Raw genomic sequence first — 23,945 nt, forward strand, 5'->3', positions numbered from 1 at the left:
TTATTGGTGATTATTTATTACATGTTAATCAGAACACGTGAAAGTGCTTGAAATGTAATAATGTTGCAATTTCGTCTGGGACTGCAGAAATGAAGCGCTCCGTTACATCTGCTGCAACAATTAGCTTCCATAATCAATGCAACTACAACAGCGGTGATAGCGGCGCATATGTTTAAAAAATAATTAAAATACAGTTTATGTTTTACTGTCCTTTCCTACATAGTAAGGTAATGATAATCACACACTTCTCTATCCAAAGTAGGCGGACGACGGGGAACCTCTACGTCACTATGACACTGTAACAAGCAATGATGTCATAAAGCGATGAAATCCTTTATATTCAGAATTTTGCGAGTACATCACACTTTCGACATTTGCTATTTGGTGGACACTTGTGAATTAACATATCTAGAGACTGAGATGGACTACAGGAAACCGTCTTTAACGGACAGGAACAGGGCAAGATTAGGAATGCTCCTAAATAATTCAAATCCAGACAATGTGGAACTTCTTTGGATAAAACACGTGCAGAACAAAGGAAAGGTAGGTTTATAGGCACGTTGGAATCGTTATAATGTTAGAAATTGACATTTATTGGACGCAAAAGTTTAGAAATTACGTCAAGGGTAGTATTTAGAAGTGTAGTGAAAAGTATTTTCATCCCATCACAGGCCACTCAGAGCTTTGTACCACATCCCCCGCGCGGTGCTGCGCCTCGCTCACCGTCAGATGAATGGTCAAAGGATGCCTCATCAACTGCCTCTGCAGTTCCAAAAAACCCTTCCACTGTCCAGAGAAGGAAACAGAGGAAGGCCAAAAGGACCCAGAGTGAGCAACACCTGCAGGCAGAGCAGGCATTTCCCATTCACCACCCAGTGCCCAAGCAGGGCTTCAAGACTGGGGCAACTCGCCCTGACATCAGTGTGTTCCTCAGACCTGCCAGGGATATCCAGGAACCAAAGGAACTCAGTAGCTTCCCTGTGACCAGTGAGGTTGGACCATATGAAGCACTGACCATGCTTGGACAAAAGTTTAAAAAGGCACCAATGAAGCTGGGGCCCATAAAGTCTAGCAAGACTGGCCCTGATGCAGACATCAAGGTGTCTAAACCTTTGGTATACACACCTCTTCCCCCTATCCGAAAGAAGCCACTGTAGCTCCAAGGTCAGTCCTGAGCCTGAGAAGAAATGAAGTGGATCGGCACAGAGTCGGACTGTGCTCAACCAAAGACAAAATGTGTGAAAGACGTGCACGCACGCCTGCACGCCCGCACACACGCACACACGCACACACACACACACACACACACAAACATTTAATAAAGACATTTTAAACCTAGTTCATCGTCCTCCTGTCTGAATTTCATCATGACTTCATATCATTTGATAATGAAACTGGTAAAAGAATAACGTCAATCCAATTTGCATATTTAATGTTCTAATGTCTGATAGTAGAGGCAAAGACATGAAAATAAAACTATGAAATAGAGCGACCACAAGGGGGAAAGAAGACAAGTGCACCATGAAAGTAATGATAATAATAATAATTTATTCATTGACATTTGTAGATAGAGAATTCTTTGGCAGTGAAGAAAAGACTCAAAATAGAGAATTGAGGAAAATCCACAAGTGCTGCATTGAATCAAACACGTGACAATGACCCAGTAAAGACTCTTCTCCTCCTCACTCCAGTGCAGCCCAGTGAAGCCTTACTGCTTCCACCAAGCGCTGGCTGAGAGGCAGACATAGATGGTATGCGCCTGAAAGGGTCACTGTCAGCATCTCTAGGCTACTCGAGTTAGCATGAAAACATCAGGTAGGCAAGCATCTGTGTGAATATGGCACAGTCAACAAGAGCAGCAGCAGCGGCAGCGGCAGCAGAGCAACATAAACATAACAGAATTAGTGTCAGTCTCGAGTTCTTGAAGGGCTCCAAGAGTCACTGGGGGAGGGGAGGGACTATAATACGCTAGAGGTGAATAGCATTGGATTGGAGTGTGTGCACTGGGAGTCAGTGACACTGAGAAATGACTGACTGCTGTAAGAGAAACAGAACACTGTGTGTATGTTTGGAGGGGAGTGGGGGGTGGTTGAACAAGTGATTTAGTGTTATGACAAGAGGTTGTGAGCGCCATGGGACTCCATTTCATTGAATTAAGGGACTCCATTGAGTGGTAAGGGGGAGGTGTGTGTGGCAAGGAAACCTCTTCACCGAAAATGTGTTTGAAATACACACACACTGAATAACACTACTGTCTGCTTCCGGTCATGTTTCACAGCATACTCTCATTAATTGTTTTGACACGGCTTCGGTTGACCGAAAAGAGACTAATTAAAAACATCCCATCATTCTCCTCACACTCTCTTAAGAATTACAATTCTTTCTCTGCGTGTTACAAAATGACATAAAAAAACTAAAACAAAGAATAGAATATATATATATATATATATATAATACAATACAATTTCTTTCATACTGTGAGAATGAGTGGAAGACCGGGGGCGATCGCAGGGAATACCCACGGCCTCTTTTTGTCTGTCTGGCAAGTGCAACTCTGATACAGATGGGTAACCCAGGCAGGTGTCTTGTTCCAGGATACCAGTTATAAATCCATCCCACCAACAACTGGTGTGACTGCTACAACCTTCATAGGAGAACATAATACAGGACAAACACCCAAAAAAGTGGTGAAATAGAGAGAGAGAGAAAATAAAAGAATATACATTTAAGAATGGGACTTGTTATAACCAAGTAGGAACCAATCGGAACACAATCTCCACTGCATTCGTCAAACAGCTCGCAGGAAACACGAGAGGCACGGGTCCGCGCTTGTCCACATGGTGCACAAACGGAGCGGACGGCAAGCAACATGGCATCATCATCATCATCATCATCATCATCATCATCATCACAGGGTTCCTCAGGCTCCCCTTTCTAATATGAGAGGGACACGAGAGAGAGAGAGTTCATCCACTCATCTGCACCATCGCTCAGGGCAACAGATCTCAGGACAGTCTTTTTTCTGAAGCATCTCCTCCTCCATTACCGTCATTGCTCAAGGCAACAGATTTGAGTTCAGTCTCTTTAGAAACATCCTGCTCTCCTCCGCCTTCATCGCTCAAGGCACAGCTGAGCTCAGTCTTTTCTGAAATGTGTCCTGCTTGAGCTCATCATCATCATCATCATCATCATCATCAAGGCAACAGATGTGAAAATAGTCTCCTTCTCCATCTACCTCCATCTCTCTGCTGTCGGTCCTCTTCAGCTTGTGCTCCATGCTCATGGCAGACTTGTGGTGCTCACAGAAGAGGGAGAAAGAGAAAGAGAGGGGGAGGGGAGGAACGAGGGAAGTGTCTCCTTTTCTTTTTTTCTTTTTTAAAAAGCAGAAGAATACTGACGGTAAGCAGGAAGCTTCTCCTGCACATGTGCAAACCAAAAACAGCCCACCATGGGAAGGAGGGCGTGACCGGAGAGGTGACTGGAAGGAGTCTTCATCACCCCCCACCACCTCCCCACTATGTATGCTTCACCGCAGTCCCACATGGCCAACCTCCACAGAGGGAGGGGGGGTCACTCATAAACTCCTCCACAGCTCACCTAACCAGATAGCAGCTAGCCAGAACCAAAAACGGACCTGACCCTGTTCCGGGGCCGTGTCCATCCAGGGGCCAGTGGCTAACTGGGCATCCTCCAGTCCATGATGGGGGCGAGTTCCAGCGCTAAGGCGGCTGTGGAAGGCACAGACTACTACAGGGCAGGAGGTGAAGCTGGGTGTGGGAGCCAGAGCAGAGAGGCAGGCTTGTGCAGGCAGACATACTTAAAGGGGGATAAGAGTAAAAACATCTCAGCATCTCCATCACACCTCAAAGAGTTCCAATCTTCGGCTGTATCTGCCACCCTTCGTCTCCAGCTTATGTAGTTAAAACGGTCCAAACTCCCACCCACACCTCCTCACACACCACCCTTGGGTCCATCCGTCTCCTCCGACCTCCGACCTCCGGGGAGGGGGGGAGGGGGGTCACAAGGTGACCTTGCTGAGGCGGAGCGAGAGGCTGCTGCGCTGTTGTGCGCGGGGGAGCGTGGAGCTGCAGCGACTGCGCAGCTGAACCGCCCGGCCCTCCGAGCCGCGCAGGCGCAGCAGGAAGTCGAAGTTGACTGAGGTGTTCATGGCGTAAAACACGTTGGCGTTGTCAGGGATCACCAGCTCTGGAGAGGTAAAGGGTAGGAGAGAGAGAAAAAGAGAGAGGGCGTGAGTGAATGTGAGTGAAATTGAGAAAAAATTGGCAACACATTTATGTTGTAGTGACTGAAGTATTTTAACCCTGGTGCAAGGTCATATGACAAGAAAGGGTCATGGAGAATCAATGACCGAGAGAAAGACACAAAGTAGGAAAGAAAGAAAAAAAGAAAAAGCTCCTCACCTCTCTCTTCCGAGATGACCTGCACCAGCTCGTATTCATCGGCTTGTTCCTCCTCCAGGTTGTGCTTGGCCATGGCTCTAGAGATGACCGCTGGGGTCTTATCCTGACTGGTCAGCTAGAAAGGGAGGATGTCCAAAATTAATTGCTGACATTCAGCAATCATTCATGTACATTGAGCTTCCATACGGACTTTCTGAGAAGGCGGGAATTCGAGCTGATTTGCCTGAACTGTCTAGAAACGAAACAAATCCAAACATATCCAAACATTTGATCTTATAATAGTACATTTATTAACATATTAACAAAATGTTTAATGTCCACTCCCCCACTACATTTTTGAGATAATATATTGCACAATATTGCAAGTCCAATTTCCAGGTTGGCTCGATGATTGTGTTATGTGAAACCCAAAAACTCTACTTCTGGTAAGTGGACTTAAGTAAAGGGCACAATGTTGGATTCTACCCAGTACAGTTCTTAATGGCTTAAACCTCTAATCTTGCTCCATGGCAGCTTTGTGGGGTCGCGTTCCACACACACACGCAAACACACACACACACACACACACTAACCATGATGCTCTTGTAGAGGTTGCCGTTGCCTTGCTCCAAGCTGACGCGGATGATGCAGGCATCCTGGGCCTGGGTGTTGTAGGCGGGGGGCAGGGGGGAGGTGGGGGACAGGGGGGTGAGGGAGGCAGAGCGCCGGTGGGTGCAGTGGGGCGCCGAGGGCTGGGTGGGGGACGCCAGGCTCAGGGGGTTGCTGGCCGAGGAGGAAGTCGTGTCCATGGAGTGCAGTGAGGTACAGGAGGAGGATTCTGAAAGCTACGTCAAAACCACACAGGACAACAAATCAATAATTCATACATTGTCCTGAAATTAATATTAGTAACTAGTATTTTGCTGTGTTGGTGTTGGTGTTGGTGTGTGTGTGTGTGTGTGTGTGTGTGTGTGTGTGTGTGTGTGTGTGTGTGTGTGTGTGTGTGTGTGTGTAGACTTCTGTGTAAGCTTATGTTATGTATGTGTATAGGTGCATGCATGTGTATGTGTACCTTCTTTAGCTGGGTATCTGAGGAGTGTGTGGGAGTCATTCCCTCACTGTCTGAGGGGCTGGAGTCACTGGACGACACGCTCACGGAGTCCATGCTTTCCCCTGAGCTTCCAGTAGGGGGCGAGCGTGGTGTTTCCCTGACTGGGGAATTCGATGTGGTGGTGTCTGTTCCCAGGAATAGCCTTTCCAAGGAGGAGAACAAATTAGGTCAGATAAAGTTTTCAAAAACAAGCATGATGTAAACGTCTGCTATGAATCAACTCTAGACAAGTATCTCAACACCGGTTTTTAGATTTACAACCTTTCTTGGCCTCTCTCAAATTCCCCTTCATTATGGTGTTTTGAAAGTAAGGTTTTAATTAAAGACAGCATTTACAATCGAAATGGTATATGACTACACACTGCAAATTGCGCAGAGATGTAACAATTAGGCCAGTTGGCAGACGTCTCATGCCCCGCCCTGCTATCAGTAATGTGCTTGCAACAACAGAAATAAATAAGTACTTACAGACTTAGCCTCTTCACCATGCTCTTGCGAGGTTTGGGTGACGTTGGACTGCTGTCTCCAAGCCCCTCAATCTCACAGGACAGACCATAGCTGTGGAGGAGATATCGTACATGAGGAATGGAATATGACAAACGGACACTCTTGATTCCTGAATACATTTAGCAAAATATTGTTGATATTTCAGCTCAACAGCTAATCCCATCACTACCCCCGTGCCCCTGAAGCTCTCTGTTGATTACTAATGGCCACTATAGTTCAGATTTAAAGAGCAATTTTCAAAAACAAATTTGAGCACAAACACAGAGCGGAAGGCTAAAGAATCAGAAATTGACAAAAAATGTATGGCATAACTGCTGACACTGTTGTTAAAATAATCAAAAACACATAGACCCTACAGTATGAGGGCTTTGATAAGAGGAGAGGCGAGAGAGAGGTGATGGCATCATGAACTGTACCTCTCTTCCTCAGTGAGCTGAGGTTGACTACTGAACCAGTGCAGAAACGCCTGGTTGGAATTCAGACAGTAACTGTTGCAGGCGGACTGAAGCAGCTTTATCTGAGCAATCACTTCAAACTCCTACACAGACAGAGAGAGAGAGAAAAGAGAGAGATGAGAGAGAGAAAGAAAGAAAGAAAGAAAGAGAGATGAGAGAGAGAGAGAGAGAAGATACGGGGGAGAGGAGAGATCAGTTTCAGTCACATCGATTTGCCCGCTTTCAGACAGCACACAATGTGTTTTAGACAAGACGAGACAGTGAGCAAATGGTGTTCAGACTCAGTGGCGGGTCCAAAAATAGCGACTCACCCTGCGCCTCTTCTCGAAGTTGATCAGGCCGCCCTGCAAGAGACACAAAGATGGGCACTGTCAAGAGCTGATCTTTCACACTGTGCTGTGCTCTGGAAACACAAACACGGGCAGGAACACACGGAGGGGGAGAATCGCTCCACACTCCATTTCTCACATACTGTGAAAGGCCTCTTAAAAAAAAACAACTCTGTCCAGCTTGGGCAACGGCTGACTCTAGACCAGTCTTGTGCCAGCTTAGGGCCAAATATGTCTAAGACACATACTCAATGTCAATTGTTGTCCACTGCCCATCGCCAACTACCTTCTGTTAAAAAAATTCAGGTCTTGTTTTTAAATATTATTTTTCTATTTTATCTCATCTGTCTTTTGTTATTCATGTTATCTTCAGTGTCCATTGATATGAATGGATCTATGCTCCTTTATCTATTCATAGTAAACACTTTGATTTATCAATAGGCTTTGCAGAGGAAGTCAAGACTGCAGGATTTGGTTGTTTATTGTTTGTGTCAAGTGTTGTCCACTGCCCACTGCCTACCTTCTGTTAATTTCTTTTCACTTGTCCTTAATATTATGTTTATATTTTCTCTCATCTGTCTTTTGTTATTCCTTTTATCGTCACTGTCCACTGATATGAATGGATGTCTATGCTCCTTTATCTACTCGTAGTTAACACTTTGATTTATCAATATGCTTGGCAGAGGAAGTCAAGACAGCGGGATTGTTTGTTTATTGTTTGTTCACAAGGAGAGTGCTCTTACCTCAACAAAGTCCGGCAAAGCTGTGTCCAGCATGGTCAGGTCCGTGAGGAACGTCCCAAGGTACGGTATTGTCCCCTGCATGTCACCCTAAGCAACAGACAGTAAACATCAGAGGTTAGCTCGTGCCAACGCACTGGAAAAAAACTTGACACATCCTTCCTCTTTCCCCTCTTCCTAAAATATCTACGCTCATCCTGCTCGGCTTCCACTCACTGACCATTTCCTTCTGCAGCTGCAGGCGCTTCTGGGAGCGTTTCTGGTGCTCCTTCGCACAGCTGTCCAGGCTGGCAAACTTGGACGTGCCCTCCTGCAGGGAACAACGCGAGTGTTTTAGACATGAGGAGAGCTGGGAGAGAGAGAGGGGGGCATCCTGGGTAGAGGATGCTCCACCTCCAGGAACAACATGGTGTTCAAAGGCTACAACGTGCATTTTGTTTTTGAGTAGAACAAGTTCAAAACAACCGTTTTGAGTATGTCAAAAACATCTATGCTGTGCTGCCCAGATATCCACTTATCAGTGACGACTCTCATACCTTCATCAGGAGCTCCCGGCTGGTCAGGTAGTTGTTGTGATCGGAGAAGATTTCCGACAGCTCCTCAAATATCTGCATTCTGTCCCTAGAGGACCCAGGAGAGGAGGAACATTAGTCACCACACATACACAGAGAGAGGGGGGGGAGAGAGAGAGAGAGAGAGAGGGAGAGAGAGAGAAATCTCTTTCATGCCAAAAATGAAGCCTTGCCAAATCAATACCAAGTGGAGTGTTTACTCTCCAGTGGATTATATTGATTGTTAGAGTTAATGAGCACTCCATTCATTTCAGCAGGTCGGCCCGCTTTGACCGATAGCGCAGGTCTTCGCGGTCAGAGAGAGAGAGCGAGATAGAGAGCAGAAGAGGTGAGGGAAGGGCAGATGGGGACAGATACAGTACGCACTTGTGCACACAGGCCCAGGTCCTCTTGAGTCTGTAGATGGGGTTGGACTGCAGGGCTGAGACGATGGCTCGAAGAGAGGAGAAGTTCTTGCGAATGCGACACTCCTGAAAGCAGAAGTGGAGAGAGGGAACAAGAGAAAGGGGGAGAAATGGAAGTTGAAGAGGAAGCTCTTGAGTCACGTTGACAAGAAACGAAACAACAAACACTGGAGATCAGTGAATGAACCCACAACACATGTTCCATTCATATCACCAAGGAGATATTCCAAACACAATACAACATGGTGGATGGATAACCATCTAACTAGCATAATCCATAACATTCATTGTACTTGACAGGAATGTGTGTGTGTGTGTGTGTGTGTGTGTGTGTGTGTGTGTGTGTGTGCTCACCTGTGCGATGTCGATCCAGTGCTGGATGCAGCGGGCGCGGGCGTGCGGCCGTACTTGGCGCCGGCGGAGCACGGTGCTGACCACGCAGGCGGTCACGGCGTTGAACTGGGCGATGGTGGCGCGGATGGTGGGCGCGCTGTGCTTGTTCTGCTTCTTGTCCCGCTGAGACCAGATGGAGCCCAGGCAATGGTGCGGCACCACCTTCTTAAACAGCAGCTGGGGAACGCAGGGAGGGTGGAGGACATCAGAGAGGACATTCAGCAGGAGCATCAACATCCATCTAATACAGTATATATCTTGAATTTACCCTTGGGGATGAATAAAGTATCTATAGATCTATCTATCTATCTATCTATCTATCTATCTTTCTATCCATCATATGCCCTCTGGGGCCCAGGTTCCATTCTGACCCATAGTTATCTCCTGATCCTCTCACCTTCTCAGTTGCTATCACTCTCTACTGTTGTTATAGATCAATTAAAGGCAAAGTCCCTAAAATAAACTAGTCACAGTCATTCAAATGTGTCTGTCATAAATTGTGTCAAGCACAAACACAGAAAGCCACCAAGAGAGCAGCTTTAGAGGAGAGGCACACTTTAAAATGTCCTCCCGGTTATTTTAAAAGTCACAGACAAAAATACTCCTGCTTCCTCTGGCTCAACTCTGGAGCGTTTGTCCAGATTTGAACGAGCGCGAGCACTTACTGCGTCCATATAGGTCAGCTGCTCGGCCACCAGGTCCGACTCGAAGGACAGGAAGTCCTCTTGCAACTCAATCTCCACGTCCAAGTCCTCCCCGAGGCAGAACGAGCTGTTTCCATGGAAACCTCCTACGGGAGTCGAAGAGAAGAGAGAGTGGAGGTGAGTTTGAGCACAGAGGGGCAGAAGAACCGATTTAGCTCCAGCGGGTGATGGAGGCCGAACGAGTGGGCAGAGAGAGAAAGAAAGAGAGAGAAAGAAAAGCAAATGGAAAATGAAAAATAATGACCTGAGAGGACAGGGCCGTGAGAGAAACAGAGAGAGAGAGAAAGTAGCAAAGCTCCACAGATAGTGCGATTGTTCCGCATGAATGTGTTGCTCTATTGTTCCTGTGCTTGGCAACACCGCCTCCCAACAGTCATTATTATAATAAAGCAACTCTGAAGTTGAATTTGCAAAGAGAGTGGAAAAGTCAGACAGGGACAGAGAGAGAGAGAGAGAGAGAGAGAGACTGAGAGGAGCACTTGAGGGAAAGAGAGAGAAAGAGATATGGAGAGATGATGGCAGAGAAAGAGAGAGACAGGGAGACAGAGACTGTGTGTGTGTGTGTCTAACCGTCTGTCTCCGTGTCCAGGCTGGCCTGACTCCTCAGCTGCTCCAGCAGGCTCTGGGCGCGACGCAGGGGCTCCGAACCGGGCAACGCCCTCTGCAGGAAGTCCAGCACGCGCTGCAGACACGGGTAGTCCGGCGGCTCCTGGAAGTCCTCGGGACATTGGTCCAGCCAGGCTCTCAAGATGGAGGCCAGCGCACTGACAGGACAAGAGAGACACAGAGATGAGTGTGTGACACACACACACACACACACACACACACACACACACACACACACACACACACACACGTAAGACTTCACTGAGAGAACACTGTACCAGTAAGCCCCTTAAATCAGAACTACTGAGTTCTGATTTTGTGTTTATGTCATTTAGTGATCATTTAATGATCACTGGCCTCTTTTGACCACGTTTTTGGTGAGGTCATGCTCACAGAACCACATAGTGCATAGCCTGGATGGCTCACACGTGTAGACACACGTGTACACACACGTGTCCGACAACAATCGTTAAATGACAATCGCTAAGTGAGAGACTATAATTTAGATGACTCTCTCTCTTAGTCACCGTGGTGATTGCTTGACGGCGCCTTTGGGAAACACAGTCCAGCACTGATAACACACTAATTCAGTAACACCCTCAAAAGGGACACCACCAAATAACAACAAATGCACGCTGAATGAGGAGCTGACTCACTGACCACTGACAACTCACTTATCAACACTACAGATGAAAGGTACCACAAAGAGTACATAAAAACACTGATATGATAAGTACAACTCCCACAACAAGACAACCAGGTTCCCAAGATGGAGATCAGAACTATGTAGACGGAAATACAGAACTACAGAAGCAAACGACTGGTGCATCCACGGAAGGGGACAAGCTGATCAAACCGAGGAAGGATTCCAGAGCAACATAGAAGTTTTTAAGACTACATTTTTTAACGCAATGGTGCACAGCAAAAGACTAACGTTTCGATGTTGATTACATCTTCGTCAGAGTCTACAGAACTACAGAAGTCTGAGGAGAAACACCAAGACATGAATGCTACAGCCAGAGTACTGTGTTAAGCCGAAGCCTCTCAACATGTAAACCAGGCCTGTAAAGACAGGAAACCGTAGATTTGTTTATAAACAAAGAAATGGCCTCAGCAGCTTATTTAGCGACATGAGAGCTAGCGCTGCTGCACTGAGAAACACTGCATCAGCAAGAGCCTCTCAACCGACGATCCATTTAGCCAGCAGCACCAGTGGGATCAAGCGGTCTGAAGCCATAGGAATGCAAAGTACTTTAGTGTCTGCAGACACAGCCAGCTGGACACCTGCGGAGGGAGACTCTCGGTCTGTCTGTTTGGAGCACGCAGCTCTGCCACTCATTGTGTGTGAAAGAGAGAGAGAGAGAGAGCGTTGATTACAATGCTCTGGTTTGTTATTTTGGGTGTGCTCTATTCTAGGTTTGTTTAAAATTGCCGTGCTACTGTAAGAGGCTGCTCGCTCCCCCCTGCTATTGTTCCAGGGAGGCACTCACTTCCTGACGGCTCCACGCGTCTCACAGGGGCTGCTGGGATTGCTCTCGCCCTCGCGGTCCTCCACACTGCCGTACCTGGGGGGGGGGGGGGGGGGGGAGAGAGACACGTGTTGGCACATTTCCAGTCACACCTCACGGGTATATCTTATCTCCCAATCTCCTAAGCAAATCACTTCAAATTCTTAAAATATGATCACGCACGAGACTCTATTTTGGGTATTTATGCAAACAGTCTTAACAAAGGCAGACATTTTGTGTCTGGGTGATGAAATACCCCTCTAGCTACTTAATTTAATGCATTCAGCCGACACTCTCACCAGAGCGACTTACATAGTCCAGGGGGACTGTCCCCGGAGTAGTTGGTCCGTCTAACTCTATGTTAAGTGTCTTGCTCAGGGGCAAAATAAACCAGGAAGCCCAGTCCCCTAAGCACTACACCATCACAGCTATTTCCATCATCTCCAACAAGCGACTGTGTATATAGCCTACACATGCAGCCAGATTGCACGCAGATTGTCCATTGTTTTCGGACTGGACTGGACATCCTCTCGGTGGACTTGCGTACCTGTCCAGCAGCAGCTCCAGCACGGCCTGTGTGCTGGCGAAGGCGCGGTAGGTGGACAGGAAGATGCTGGTGTAGGTCAGGTCGTTGTCCCCGAAAGCGGTCAGCAGCGTCTCCACCAGCCGCTCTAGAGTACCGGCGCGGATGCTGCGGATCTTACACGTCTCGAGCTGACTGACCGTGTGGCCAGGGGGCAAGCGGTCACCCTCCGCCTGAGGCAGGGAGAGAGAGCGAGAGAGAGAGAGAGAGACAGAGAGAGAGAGAGAGAGAGAGAGAGAGAGAGATAGAGAGGGATATACATAGTGATAGTTAGATAGAGATAATTGATAGATAGAGATAGAGAGAATGAGACAGAGGGAGACAGAGATATGAACAAAATGATGGAGGGAGAAGAAAAAGATAAAGAAAGAGAGGTGGAAGGGAGGGAAAATGGGGGGAAGGAAAAAGACACAGAAGAAAGTAATTATAGCACACTTGCTTTCATCCAGAGCAGGTCAGACAGAATGCAGCAGGGACAAGGCCAGCCAGGCACCCATTTGATCAGCGCATGCTCGTGATAGCTAGAGCAGCGTGGGGAGGATATGCTGCCAGAGAGAGGCAGGGAGGGGGAGACATGGGACCTGATTAACTGAAGACAAAGGTGGGCCACGTTTAACACTACAGCAGATGTGTCCGACTATTGTGCATCTGCTGCGACAGGGGAGAGAGAGAGAGAGAGAGAGAGAGAGAGAGAGAGAGAGAGAGAGAGAGAGATGGACACAGAGAGAAATAGAGGAGAGTAGGAAAAAAGGAGGGAGTATGAGAGCAGGAGGGAGGAGAGACCTTGCTGCAGCAGCCAGCACGCTACAACAGGAAACACTCCAATCTGGTTTTAATCACTGTGTCCCCTCCTCCACCCACACACAGCAGAGGAGAGATAGGGAGAGAGAGAGAGAGAGAGAGAGAGAGGGGGAGAGAATATGGGGCACCAAGGAGGAGACAGACAAACTGTGGGGGCTTTGCCAGGCCTGGAGTCTGCATGTGCAAGGAAAGAGTAAGAGGGGGTCCATGCTTTTCAACTCACACACACACACACACACACACACACACACACACACACACACACACACACACACACACACACACACACACACACACACACACACACACACACACACACACACACACACACACACACACACACACACACACACACACACACACACACACACACACACACACACACACACACACACACACACACACACACACACACACACACACACACACACACACACACACACACACACACACACACACACACACACGAGCAAAAATGTGCAATTCACCACTAGCCATAAATGAATAATGTAAACATTTTGTCCACAGTACACTGCATTGTCCATGCTGAATAATATGTGGGTACGTAATGGATTGAGGTAATCAGGCCAATTACAGACAATTACCAACAACGGGGCTATAGATTTATACGCTTATAATATGTAAGCTAGTACCTCTAAAAAAAGGAATGGCAGGAAATGACCTCATTTTGGCAAACAATAGCAAACATCGACAATGACCGTATGGTTGATTAAATGTTATTTCAGTAGGGTGGTGGCACAATGGAAAGTGAAGCTAAAAGTGTTTAATGCAACTGTGACCCAGAAACATTGCCTCATTCTGCAGAAATGTCACGTATGGAATTGTTGCCACTTGTTGATTTATTCATCAGGTGGTCTTTTCCTGCTTCTTCACCATTAACATGTTATTTAAAAAATAAAAAATAAAAACTCTAAAAGGTCCATTTTGTGCAGTTACTAGGACGACGACTACTCTTGCAGCTCTTTCAGCAAATGTAATAACTTTACACCAGCATACATTTACTGCCTATCCAACCAATGACAACACAGTTGGAACCAAAGCCACCTCTTAATAGTGGGTGAGGTATGTGTTTCTCATTCCCAATATTATTGTGTATGTCATATATGCCTACTAAAATAAGAAATCTAATAATTCAACAGCTGAAATGTCATTTTAAAGCACTCATATTCTCAGACCATATATTGCCATTATACACATACTGATGCCACTTATGTATTAAACATTCAAAACCAATATATGAGTGTGTGTGTGTGTGTGTGTGTGTGTGTGTGTGTGTGTGTGTGTTGAAGAGGTCGTGAGTGTCATACTAAGCTGCTTTTAAACAGTTCTGCTGATGCATGTTGATGAGCAGGGCTCCCCAAGGGGGGAAAAAAGCCAGACTCACCCCCAGCCATCGCGCTCCCTTGTTCGCCGCCTGTTGGATCTGCACCCTCTTGAGCGTCACATTGTAGATGGCCCCCTCCTCCACCTCCTCGCCCCAGTCCTGCACTGAGCTCTGTGGGGGTAGACACACACACACACACACACACACACACACACACACACACACACCACAGACAAGGGCCTCCGTCAAAACACTGCAAGCTGCCTCCAGCACCTGCACTCTGTGCAGCGTCTGAAAGCGGGTCACCCAAGCTTATGAATGGAACACTTTAAATAGACCATGATTGGGGAAAATTGGGGGGTCTAAAAATGAGTCCATAGGAAATGCTGTTACGGAGAAACAATAGAGGGGACCAAGAAAGAAAGAAAGAGGGGAGAGAGAGTGAAAGAGGAGAGAGAGAGAGAGAGAAAGAGAGGGGTGGGGGGAGGAGTAGAGTCACAGGATGGGGGCAGCTGAGTGTAACAAGGCAGATGCACGGAACAGTCTGCCAGATCTCAACTTTAGAGAATAGAGAAAAGGGCACCCCCCCCCCCCTCCCCAACACACACACACACACACACACACACACACACACACACACACACACACACACACACACACACACAGCACCGCACCCCTCCACTGAGGGCTGAGATCAGAGCTGGCGGGGCCCAAACCCAGTGACGGAGGAGAGCTGTGTGCAACAAGCGAGAGGCTAACAGCTTTCACAGATTTCTGACTATAAAAGTCAGACTCCAGATTGCATTCTGGGAGTCCCAAGTCACTGGTGGAAACAACATCAACTCGTCCGAGCTCTGAGCTCTCAGGCTGAATCCAGACGGGAAGATATGTGTTGGTCCGCACAAGGAGCCTCCCCTGAGACGTACAAGAGTAAACACTTATGGAGCAGACGGTGAAGCAGTCTAAAATCAATAGTATCCATTTCAGAGAGGGGGCATGTAGGCAAAGGGAAAACAAGGCCCATATCTGAGGGAGGAAACTGACCATTTTGTTTCTCTTTTGTGAGGAGGCGGCAAGACTAAAGTAATGACACAGCTAATACACCAGAAAAAAGCTGTGTCATGTTTATAAAAGTGGTAAGAGGCCTCTCCGGCCCACAGAAAAGACGAGAGCGTGACCAGACGTTGCATATTCATCTGGACCTGTGGTCATTCCTGCACAGCGTGGGCTGCGAAAAGCTCTTCACTGCAGTACTTCAGGCTTCAGCGAGAAAAAGAAACAGAGAAAGAGAAAAGGTGTGTGTGTGTGTGTGTGTGTGTGTGTGTGTGTGTGTGTGTGTGTGTGAGAGAGAGAGAGGACTTGTGCTGACCCGGCCCAGGAGATGGCCAGCGCGTCTATATTTCCCAGCCGTTTCCTGTACAGTGTGGCGAGATAAATACTTCGCTCAGTGAGTCATGCTCTGGGCGGTGAAAAACAATGGCAGGAGGTCTCGGCGCTCTGGCCCGAGCCTGCTGAGTCCACAGACTGTCCACTGGGCTCGCTCTTTGTGCTAAACTCCAATGTTTTCCAAAGAGGGCTTTAAAAGCACAGTCAGCTTCATACTCCATTTTGGGGAGGGGAAGGTTTTTTTCCCCCCATGTTGATGTACTCCATGGAATTGTTCCTGCAGTTTATGAGGTCATTCCTTCACAAAATCTACAATAAACTGATGAATCTCAGATTGAACACAAAAGGTACAAAAAGAAAGCAAACATAAAATTCAGTGTCAGTGTTATATTAGGCCTACCTGTATATTTCGATAATAAAAATTTAACTTGACCTACAACATAATTTGTGAATAAGCCTAAAGTTTGATGGGGGATGCTGATGTGGAAAAAAAGATGCAGTGGACCGCGCTGCTACACAAACACACAGCGAGACTGGCTCCTACCCCCCGCCAGGTCAAAATAGCCATCTTTACCAGCTACGTGTGAAACAATACGGCCAAGATATCAACAACGGTGTCAAGTCAGTCCGATGTGCTTTGCTTTTGTGTGTTAATCCCAAGGACGCAGCTGGGGCCCGTAGAGAACTGGGCAATTGCGATTGTCTCCCCCCCATTCAGTCACTCTCTCCCCGACTAAACAAAAACTTTTCTCATTTTCGTCACGCACAGAACATCTGCAGAAGGATCATATTCGCTGACATACACAGTGAACACAGACGTTTATCGCAATTAACAGCCAAACTAATGAAACACTCCAATTAAGTTACAATTGAAAAGCAATTCTAGGTTTTTATTTATCCCCCCTCCACCCCCCCTTCTTTCCCTTTATCCGCTACTTCTCCCAGCCTCATGCTCCATCCCTCCCTCCCCCGTTTCCCCCCGCAAGAGAGGCGAGTCAAGCCGCAAAATCAACAATCTGCTCGTGCAGCTCAAGTTTTTTACCATCTTAGCTTTCCAGGCGAATTTCATGGTCAGCACTTCTTTCATCGTCCGGTACTAGCATCGGAGCTCAGCTTAAGTCCAGCGCGGAGGGAAATGTTGTTTTCAATCCCGGTCGACATAAAGGAGTACCGACACGATGCTGTCCAGCAAAAAGAAAGTGCTCTCCGGTGCACACGCACAAGCCGTCACGGCTCTCTTGTCTTTTCCTTGGCCTCCCCAGCAAACCTCCTCCTCCCTTTCAAACTCCTCTCCCTTTTTCTCCCTCTCTGTGCCAGTGAATGACACAACTCCGCCCACTGCTTCACGCCCCACCCCCAGCCGTTACTAGATTGTTTCTCAATAATAATGGAGAAGCGTTACGAGAAATTGGGATGTCGGATAAATGTTTAAAAAGGAAGGAAAGGCTATGACGTCTGCTCAGAAACTGACCAGAGACTGATTGATTATGTGAATGTGATTATATGATTATATGTGTGAAATTACTGTCAATGTCCATTTTTAACAGGAAGGTAGACTCTGGTAGTGGATTATTTTGGCTGCTTAGTATCAGCATGTCTCTGTGAGTAAGTTCATCTGTGACCCTGGTTGTACAGTTCATTGTATGAGTGTGGATGGTGAGAGGAGCAGCTGGAACTCTCCGTTGGGGGTTGAGTGCTTTATTGAGTGATAGAGATGATGGAGTCTCCTGATGTGGTCGACTTGGTACATGCACGCAAACACACATACACACACACACACACACACACACACACACACACTCTCTCTCTCTCACACACACACACACACACACACACACACACACACACACACACACACAGACACGCACTCACGCACTCACGCACGCACGCACACACACACACACACACACACACACACACACACACACACACACACACACACACACAATACTGGCCGCCCGCCATGGCTCTCCACAAAAGAGAACAATCAAATTTATGAGGGGATCCAGAGTGCAGAGGCCCTCTTCTGTTGTTAGAAATTGAAAGAGAAGGAACAAGGACATCCTCAGGACAGATGTGCCACAAGTCACAGCAGCACACACACACAACACACATCACACTCACGTGCACACACATACACACACACACGCACACACGCACACACACACACACACACACACACACACACACACACACAACACACACCACACTCTCACACACACACACACACACACACACACACATCATGTCACGTCACTCTCAGTGTCAGTGGGTGCGCACACGGAAGAGAACTGAGGGCTCTTGGGACGTCACGACAGCAGGGTCTGCCCTGAGACATGGACATTCTCTCACCCTTCTCTCCTTTCTTCTCTTTCTCTCTCTCTCTCTCTCTCTCACTCCGTCTCCCTGGCCGGTGGCCAATTCCCAGGCTGGTCTGGTCTAAGGTCCACCACAGTGGACTCCCGGGGTCTCAGGGGAAGGGGGCGCTGAAGATGTGGTGGGATAGGTCGCGACCCCTCCTGCTCTCCCTCATGTGACAGCTGCCTCTGAGTCGGAGCAGCTGATGTCATCCCCCGACGTGTCAAAATGTCAGGGATGCTGCTCGACCTATCTGACGTGAACAAACAACACCCTCCACCACCGCCGCCGCCATCTCAGGGCATGTAGCACGTTACTCCAGACATTACTCCACCTCGGGCCGGGGAGGTGAGCCGCGAGTGACGCAGTGGCTTTGGCCTCGCGTCTCAGGTCTCAGGGCCGTGACGACAGCGCTGCACAGCACTGCACTCCACTGCCCAGGGCCTCCCGCGTGTGTTTGACTTAGTCGTCTGTGTTGTGTTTTCAGAGGCCACCATCAGAGAGCTCAGAGAGAAGAAGGGAGAAGTGCCACGTCCCCGTCCCCCCCCCAGGACTGTTTTTCTGTTTCTGTTGTATTTTCCTCTAAAGGACTGTTTTCTGTTTCTGTCGTATTTTTCTCTGGACTTTCTTTTCCACAGACTTGAGTCCAAATGCGAGCACTGAGCGTTTGCATGGAAACGGAGTGTTTAGCTTGGAGCTGGAGATCCTTCCTGTGTGATCTGTAATGGTAAACACGTCACTGCAGCAGCAAGCAACAGCAGCCTGGCTGAACTTCACAGTAAAGGTCAGCTGCTCCCCCCCCTCCCACCCCTCTGTCTCTGATCCCCGGGCCTTTTGGTAGCCCCCAGGGGAGAGGGGAAGCAGTGCCCCCACCACTCGTGCACTCTGATGAGGGTAGAGAGTGGAGGCTCTCCCCCCTGTTGCCTCTCGGCGATGGCGGAGCAGCCAGGACAGCCTGGATAGCTAGCCAGCCTCGTCGGCGCGGGGCAAAAACAGGAGGAGCAAAGCGGCTGTTATTGCAGCGCTGCGGGGGAAAAACACACATTCCAGGAAATCTCCCTCTTCCTGCCCACAGCCTCACCGCTTGCCTGCCTGCCTGCCTGCCTGCCTGCCTGCTTGTCTGTCTGCCTGCTTGTCTGTCTGTCTGTCTGTCTGTCTGCTTGCCTGCCTGCCTGTCTGTCTGTCTGTCTGTCTGTCTGTCTGTCTGCTTGCCTGCCTGCCTGTCTGCCTGTCTATCTGTCTGCCTGCCTTCCTGTCTACGTACCCCTCATATCTGACTCTGCAATGCCAAAGCCAAAGCCAGTGGCCGTTAGAAGGCAGCTGACACACTGATACCGGAACTGAAAATGGATGTTATCTGAGCCACATCCGGTTGTCTGTCACTGGCCTGAGCGCCATGTTTGGTACAAACAAAAATGATCAGATCCCACTGCTGAAGGGTAAACAGTCAGAGACGCTTCAGGGAGATAAAGCAGCATTGCACATTCACTTTCTGTTGGCAGCTCACGACCAGATCAGGCCCTCATTAGCGCTAGTGGTAAGGTGCTGATACATAGGGCAAGTCTTTTAGTAATGTTGCTGGGCAACCACCTAACCAGTTCCATGTGTTCTGGGACTGGTTGATCACACAATTTGCCTACTGATATTTAACAAAAAAAAAGGTTGCCCAATACATATGAGAATGTGGCTGAACAGTAGCACAAAGGAACACTGTGCAGCAACATTTTGCATTTTGAATTTGCATTCATTGCCTTCAGCAGTGACCTGTGGCTGGTCTGGACATCATACTCATACCCTAACAGTAAGCAGGGCCACAGGCAGGGAGATGCTCCTGTAGATGCTTTAGGTGCATATGTGCCAGATCAGGGCCACTGCTGGCTCCGTCCCGGCTGCTCCCTGGGCCTTTACGCACGTGTGTGAGGTTAATAGAACAGCCAGGCTAAGTGTGCATGGAACAGGGTAATGAGAGGGAGAGATCAAAGATGGAGTGGAGCGGAGGGGCAGTGTTTCACCATGCTGTGTAGACTCACAGTGCACAACAACAACATGTGGACAGCCTGTCTTCATTTATGGACAGACAGACAGACAGACAGACAGACAGACAGATAGATAGATAGATAGATAGATAGGTAGATAGATACATAAATACATACATACATACATACACACATACATACATAAAAGTCTGGAATTCTTCATTAAAAAATGAAGAATAAATGCTCTCTCAACTCAGCTCTCTCAACTACTTCAAATGTGTATAATAAAAAAAAAAACACGAAAGAGGGCGAAAAGACTGCTGCTATTGCCTGACAGCTGAAAACAAAACCCAGACAGATTTGTTTCCAGAAAAGAGAAAATCAAGGATGTGTGGCCCGAATGGAAATTCTAGAGTTGCATAATGTTTCAGACGGTAAGGAAAACTCTGTCAGTATTAGAACATGAGCACTGGACTCTAAACTGACACAGTTCTCAGAAATCAGAGCGCAGCATCCCTCCCATGGATGACGGGCCACATGAGTAACGGCCCTCTCTTCTGGTTTCTGTTTATACTTGTTGGGCTTCCATTTCATCACATTCTGTGAGCGTCACTCACATCAGTCTCCACTAGGGGGCACTGTGCCATGGCACCGCTCTCATCATGAACAAGGCAAGTGGCAGTAAGTGCCAGAGAAAAATTGATTACAAGCATCTGTTTTTACGACAGAAAGCCATGGCCGCCTCTCACGACCAGTCCAAGCCATCTGATTGAAAAGTCTCTCACTTCTCCTTGCCCAAGGGGGCAGTTAATGTGAGCAGTTAAAGCCTGGTACCATATGCTTCCCCCATCTCTCTGATTAAAGGCACCTTTCCACACACTCCTTGCTTCCCCACTATTCTTTAGTGTCCTTTGCTGGCCATTAAGCACCCTTCTTACATGGATGGAGAGAGACATCTGTGTACAAGCAGTCAGCCAGTGTTGTGCCACCCAAGTGCGGTGATCTTTGAAAAGGTCCCATAAAGTGTCTCCTCACATTGCTCCTGTTTTACCAACATCACATGTATCCTTGTATCCTTGTATCAGTGTTGTTATGCTCTGAGAACACAAGGTATCAGCTAGTTGGAATAGGTCATGGACTGACTCCAGGCCCAGAACAAAATAGTTTGGCTCTGGGGTCAATGTGGTCCATTTGGTGGAACAAAAACAAGGATAATCCCAGGTTGTGGGTTATGACCATTGTTTATCGGCATTAGAGTGATTTGTGTGGTCCCGGTATCCTTGGCTAACACCCCCCTGCAAATAAGCTCTAATTAAGCAGTGTGCATGCCCACCCCCCACACAGCCCACCCCCTCCCCCCAAACACACACACACACACAGACACACACACTCACACACACTCACTCATCCTCGCCAGTGCACCCGTGCCCGTCTGGCCGCCAGCCCGTCTGAGTGTGTGAGGTCATACCATCTGTCACCACCTGCACCACATTAGACCAGACCAGACCAGACTTGACCACACTAACGTCTATGTCCCGCACCTCTATAATAGACCAGACCACACTAACGTCTATGTCCCGCACCTCTATAATAGACCAGACCACACTAACGTCTATGTCCCGCACCTCTATAATAGACCAGACCAGACTTGACCACACTAACGTCTATGTCCCGCACCTCTATAATAGACCAGACCACACTAACGTCTATGTCCCGCACCTCTATAATAGACCAGACCACACTAACGTCTATGTCCCGCACCTCTATAATAGACCAGACCACACTAACGTCTATGTCCCGCACCTCTATAATAGACCAGACCACACCAGACCACACTAACGTCTATGTCCCTCACCTCTATAATAGACCAGACCACACTAACGTCTATGTCCCGCACCTCTATAATAGACCAGACCACACCAGACCACACTAATGTCTATGTCCTGCACCTCTATAATAGACCAGACCACACCAGACCACACTAATGTCTACGTATGTCCTGCACCTCTATAATAGACCAGACCAGACTTCACCACACTAACGTCTATGTCCCGCACCTCTATAATAAACTAGAACAGACTTGACCACACTAACGTCTATGTCCCGCACATAATAGACCAGACCAGACTTCACCACACTAACATCTATGTCCCGCACCTCTACAATAGACTAGACCAAACTTGACCACACTAATGTCTATGTCCCGCACCTCTACAAAACATATCCATCTAATCTACAATAAATCCAGCAACAAAACCAACCAGATTCATTTATGTCCAGCAACCCAACAAAACATGGTAAAAACAATTTGTAGCACAGGTGACACAATGACTTAAAAGAGACTACATTTGTGGCCAGTATGGTGTTACAGACCATGTTTTATATTAATGCATGTTCAGTGTATGGCTAACAACACTGAAAAACATGTTAGTCTATGTCCAGGAACTGAAGAAAATTAAATACAATTTATTGTGCTGGCAACAAGCGCCACTCAACAAGTAATAGCATGAACCCATTTTGCATCTTCTAGGGCGTCACATATAAGTTCACCTTTGGTCTATGTCCAGTGATTCAACTTTTCTTAGGCAACCTTAGCTGGACAGAACTGTTGTTTTGGATAGCCGTGTTTTTGGACATTGCTGACAGTGCTGTGTCTTGTGGCAGAGACGTGGAAGAACACGATGAACAAGCTGAGGCTGCACATCCATGACTAATAGACCCAAACCCAGTGCACTTGCCCTCAGTTCTTTCCTCTTCTCTCTCTCTCTCTCTCTCTCTCTCTCTCTCTCTCTCTCTCTTGAATTCAAAGCATTTCTAGCTAAATTTGTGTCCACATACAGTGAGTGCACTGTTGTAAAACAAAGCAGGGAACAATGATAATTACAGACCAACAGTATTTATGCCAGTTAAAGCACCAACAATGATAGAGAGGTGGGTGGAATATCGTTAGACAAAATTGTAAAAATTGTAATGATGACATACTGAGAATGAAAATGCACAAATGGGCAACGATTAACACACATCATATGCACACACACAGACACAGACACACACACACAGACACACACACACACACACACACACACACACACACACACACACACACACACACACACACACACACACACACACACACACACACACACACACACACACACACACACACACACACAGATAGACACCCGCACACACACACAGACACACACACACACTCTTGGCAGGACCTGCAGTAAGCCAGGACACATGACTAGGATCAGGCCGAACTGGCTGGTGAAGTGGGGTGGGGGTGGGGGACCCATTGTTTACCAGCCGCTGTTCTCCAGGAGTTGGAAAAGGAGCTGATTTTCCGTGGTTGTTCTCTGTCTCTTTTTGGAAATGTGTATGTGTGAGTGTGTGTGTGTGTGTGTGGTGCATGTTTGTCTGTGCGCATTTTAGCATTTCCATTCCCAGAAGTTGACATGACTATTATTGATTATGTGCGTGTGTGTGTAATGTATGTGTGCATGTGTGTATTTGCATGTGTGAACATTTATGTGCCTGCATGTATGTGTGTGCCTATTTATGTGCATGTGTTTTTTATATGTGTGTGTGTGCGTGTGTGTGTGTGTGTGTGTGTGTGTGTGTGTGTGTGTGTGTGTGTGTGTGTGTGCATGAGTGTGTGGCTTTAGTGGGGTCAGAGGGCACACTGAGCTGACGCCTAAGACCCTGTAGTCGTCTGCATCAATGGCTTCACAAATGTCTGCTAACGACTTCAAGCCAAACACTTT

The 23,945-nt window shown here is 47.6% G+C and overlaps 1 protein-coding gene across 2 annotated transcripts in view; it reads right to left on the reverse strand.

Moving 5' to 3' along the window:
• Positions 1-1,528: 1,528 nt before the first annotated feature.
• The window catches only part of rgl1 (ral guanine nucleotide dissociation stimulator-like 1), a 28,881-nt gene continuing 6,464 nt past the window's right edge, over positions 1,529-23,945 (reverse strand). The window contains exons 1-18 of one of the 2 annotated variants that reach the window (XM_062515607.1): positions 16,887-17,108; positions 14,519-14,629; positions 12,277-12,485; positions 11,712-11,786; positions 10,186-10,379; positions 9,577-9,701; positions 8,873-9,088; positions 8,481-8,584; positions 8,079-8,163; positions 7,763-7,852; positions 7,546-7,632; positions 6,785-6,817; positions 6,435-6,556; positions 5,980-6,069; positions 5,473-5,653; positions 4,994-5,245; positions 4,422-4,536; positions 1,529-4,206 (exon numbers count right to left, since the gene is read on the reverse strand). In XM_062515607.1, coding sequence (XP_062371591.1) covers positions 4,019-4,206; positions 4,422-4,536; positions 4,994-5,245; positions 5,473-5,653; positions 5,980-6,069; positions 6,435-6,556; positions 6,785-6,817; positions 7,546-7,632; positions 7,763-7,852; positions 8,079-8,163; positions 8,481-8,584; positions 8,873-9,088; positions 9,577-9,701; positions 10,186-10,379; positions 11,712-11,786; positions 12,277-12,485; positions 14,519-14,629; positions 16,887-16,931 — 2,322 coding nt within the window. In that variant the 5' untranslated portion in view covers positions 16,932-17,108 and the 3' untranslated portion in view covers positions 1,529-4,018. Of the gene's footprint in view, positions 4,207-4,421; positions 4,537-4,993; positions 5,246-5,472; positions 5,654-5,979; positions 6,070-6,434; positions 6,557-6,784; positions 6,818-7,545; positions 7,633-7,762; positions 7,853-8,078; positions 8,164-8,480; positions 8,585-8,872; positions 9,089-9,576; positions 9,702-10,185; positions 10,380-11,711; positions 11,787-12,276; positions 12,486-14,518; positions 14,630-16,886; positions 17,109-23,945 lie in introns of those variants that run through there. The other variant, XM_062515606.1, reaches the window with a different exon arrangement.

Source organism: Sardina pilchardus, chromosome 15, assembly GCF_963854185.1.
Source record: "Sardina pilchardus chromosome 15, fSarPil1.1, whole genome shotgun sequence".
Taxonomy (NCBI): Eukaryota; Metazoa; Chordata; class Actinopteri; order Clupeiformes; family Clupeidae; genus Sardina; species Sardina pilchardus.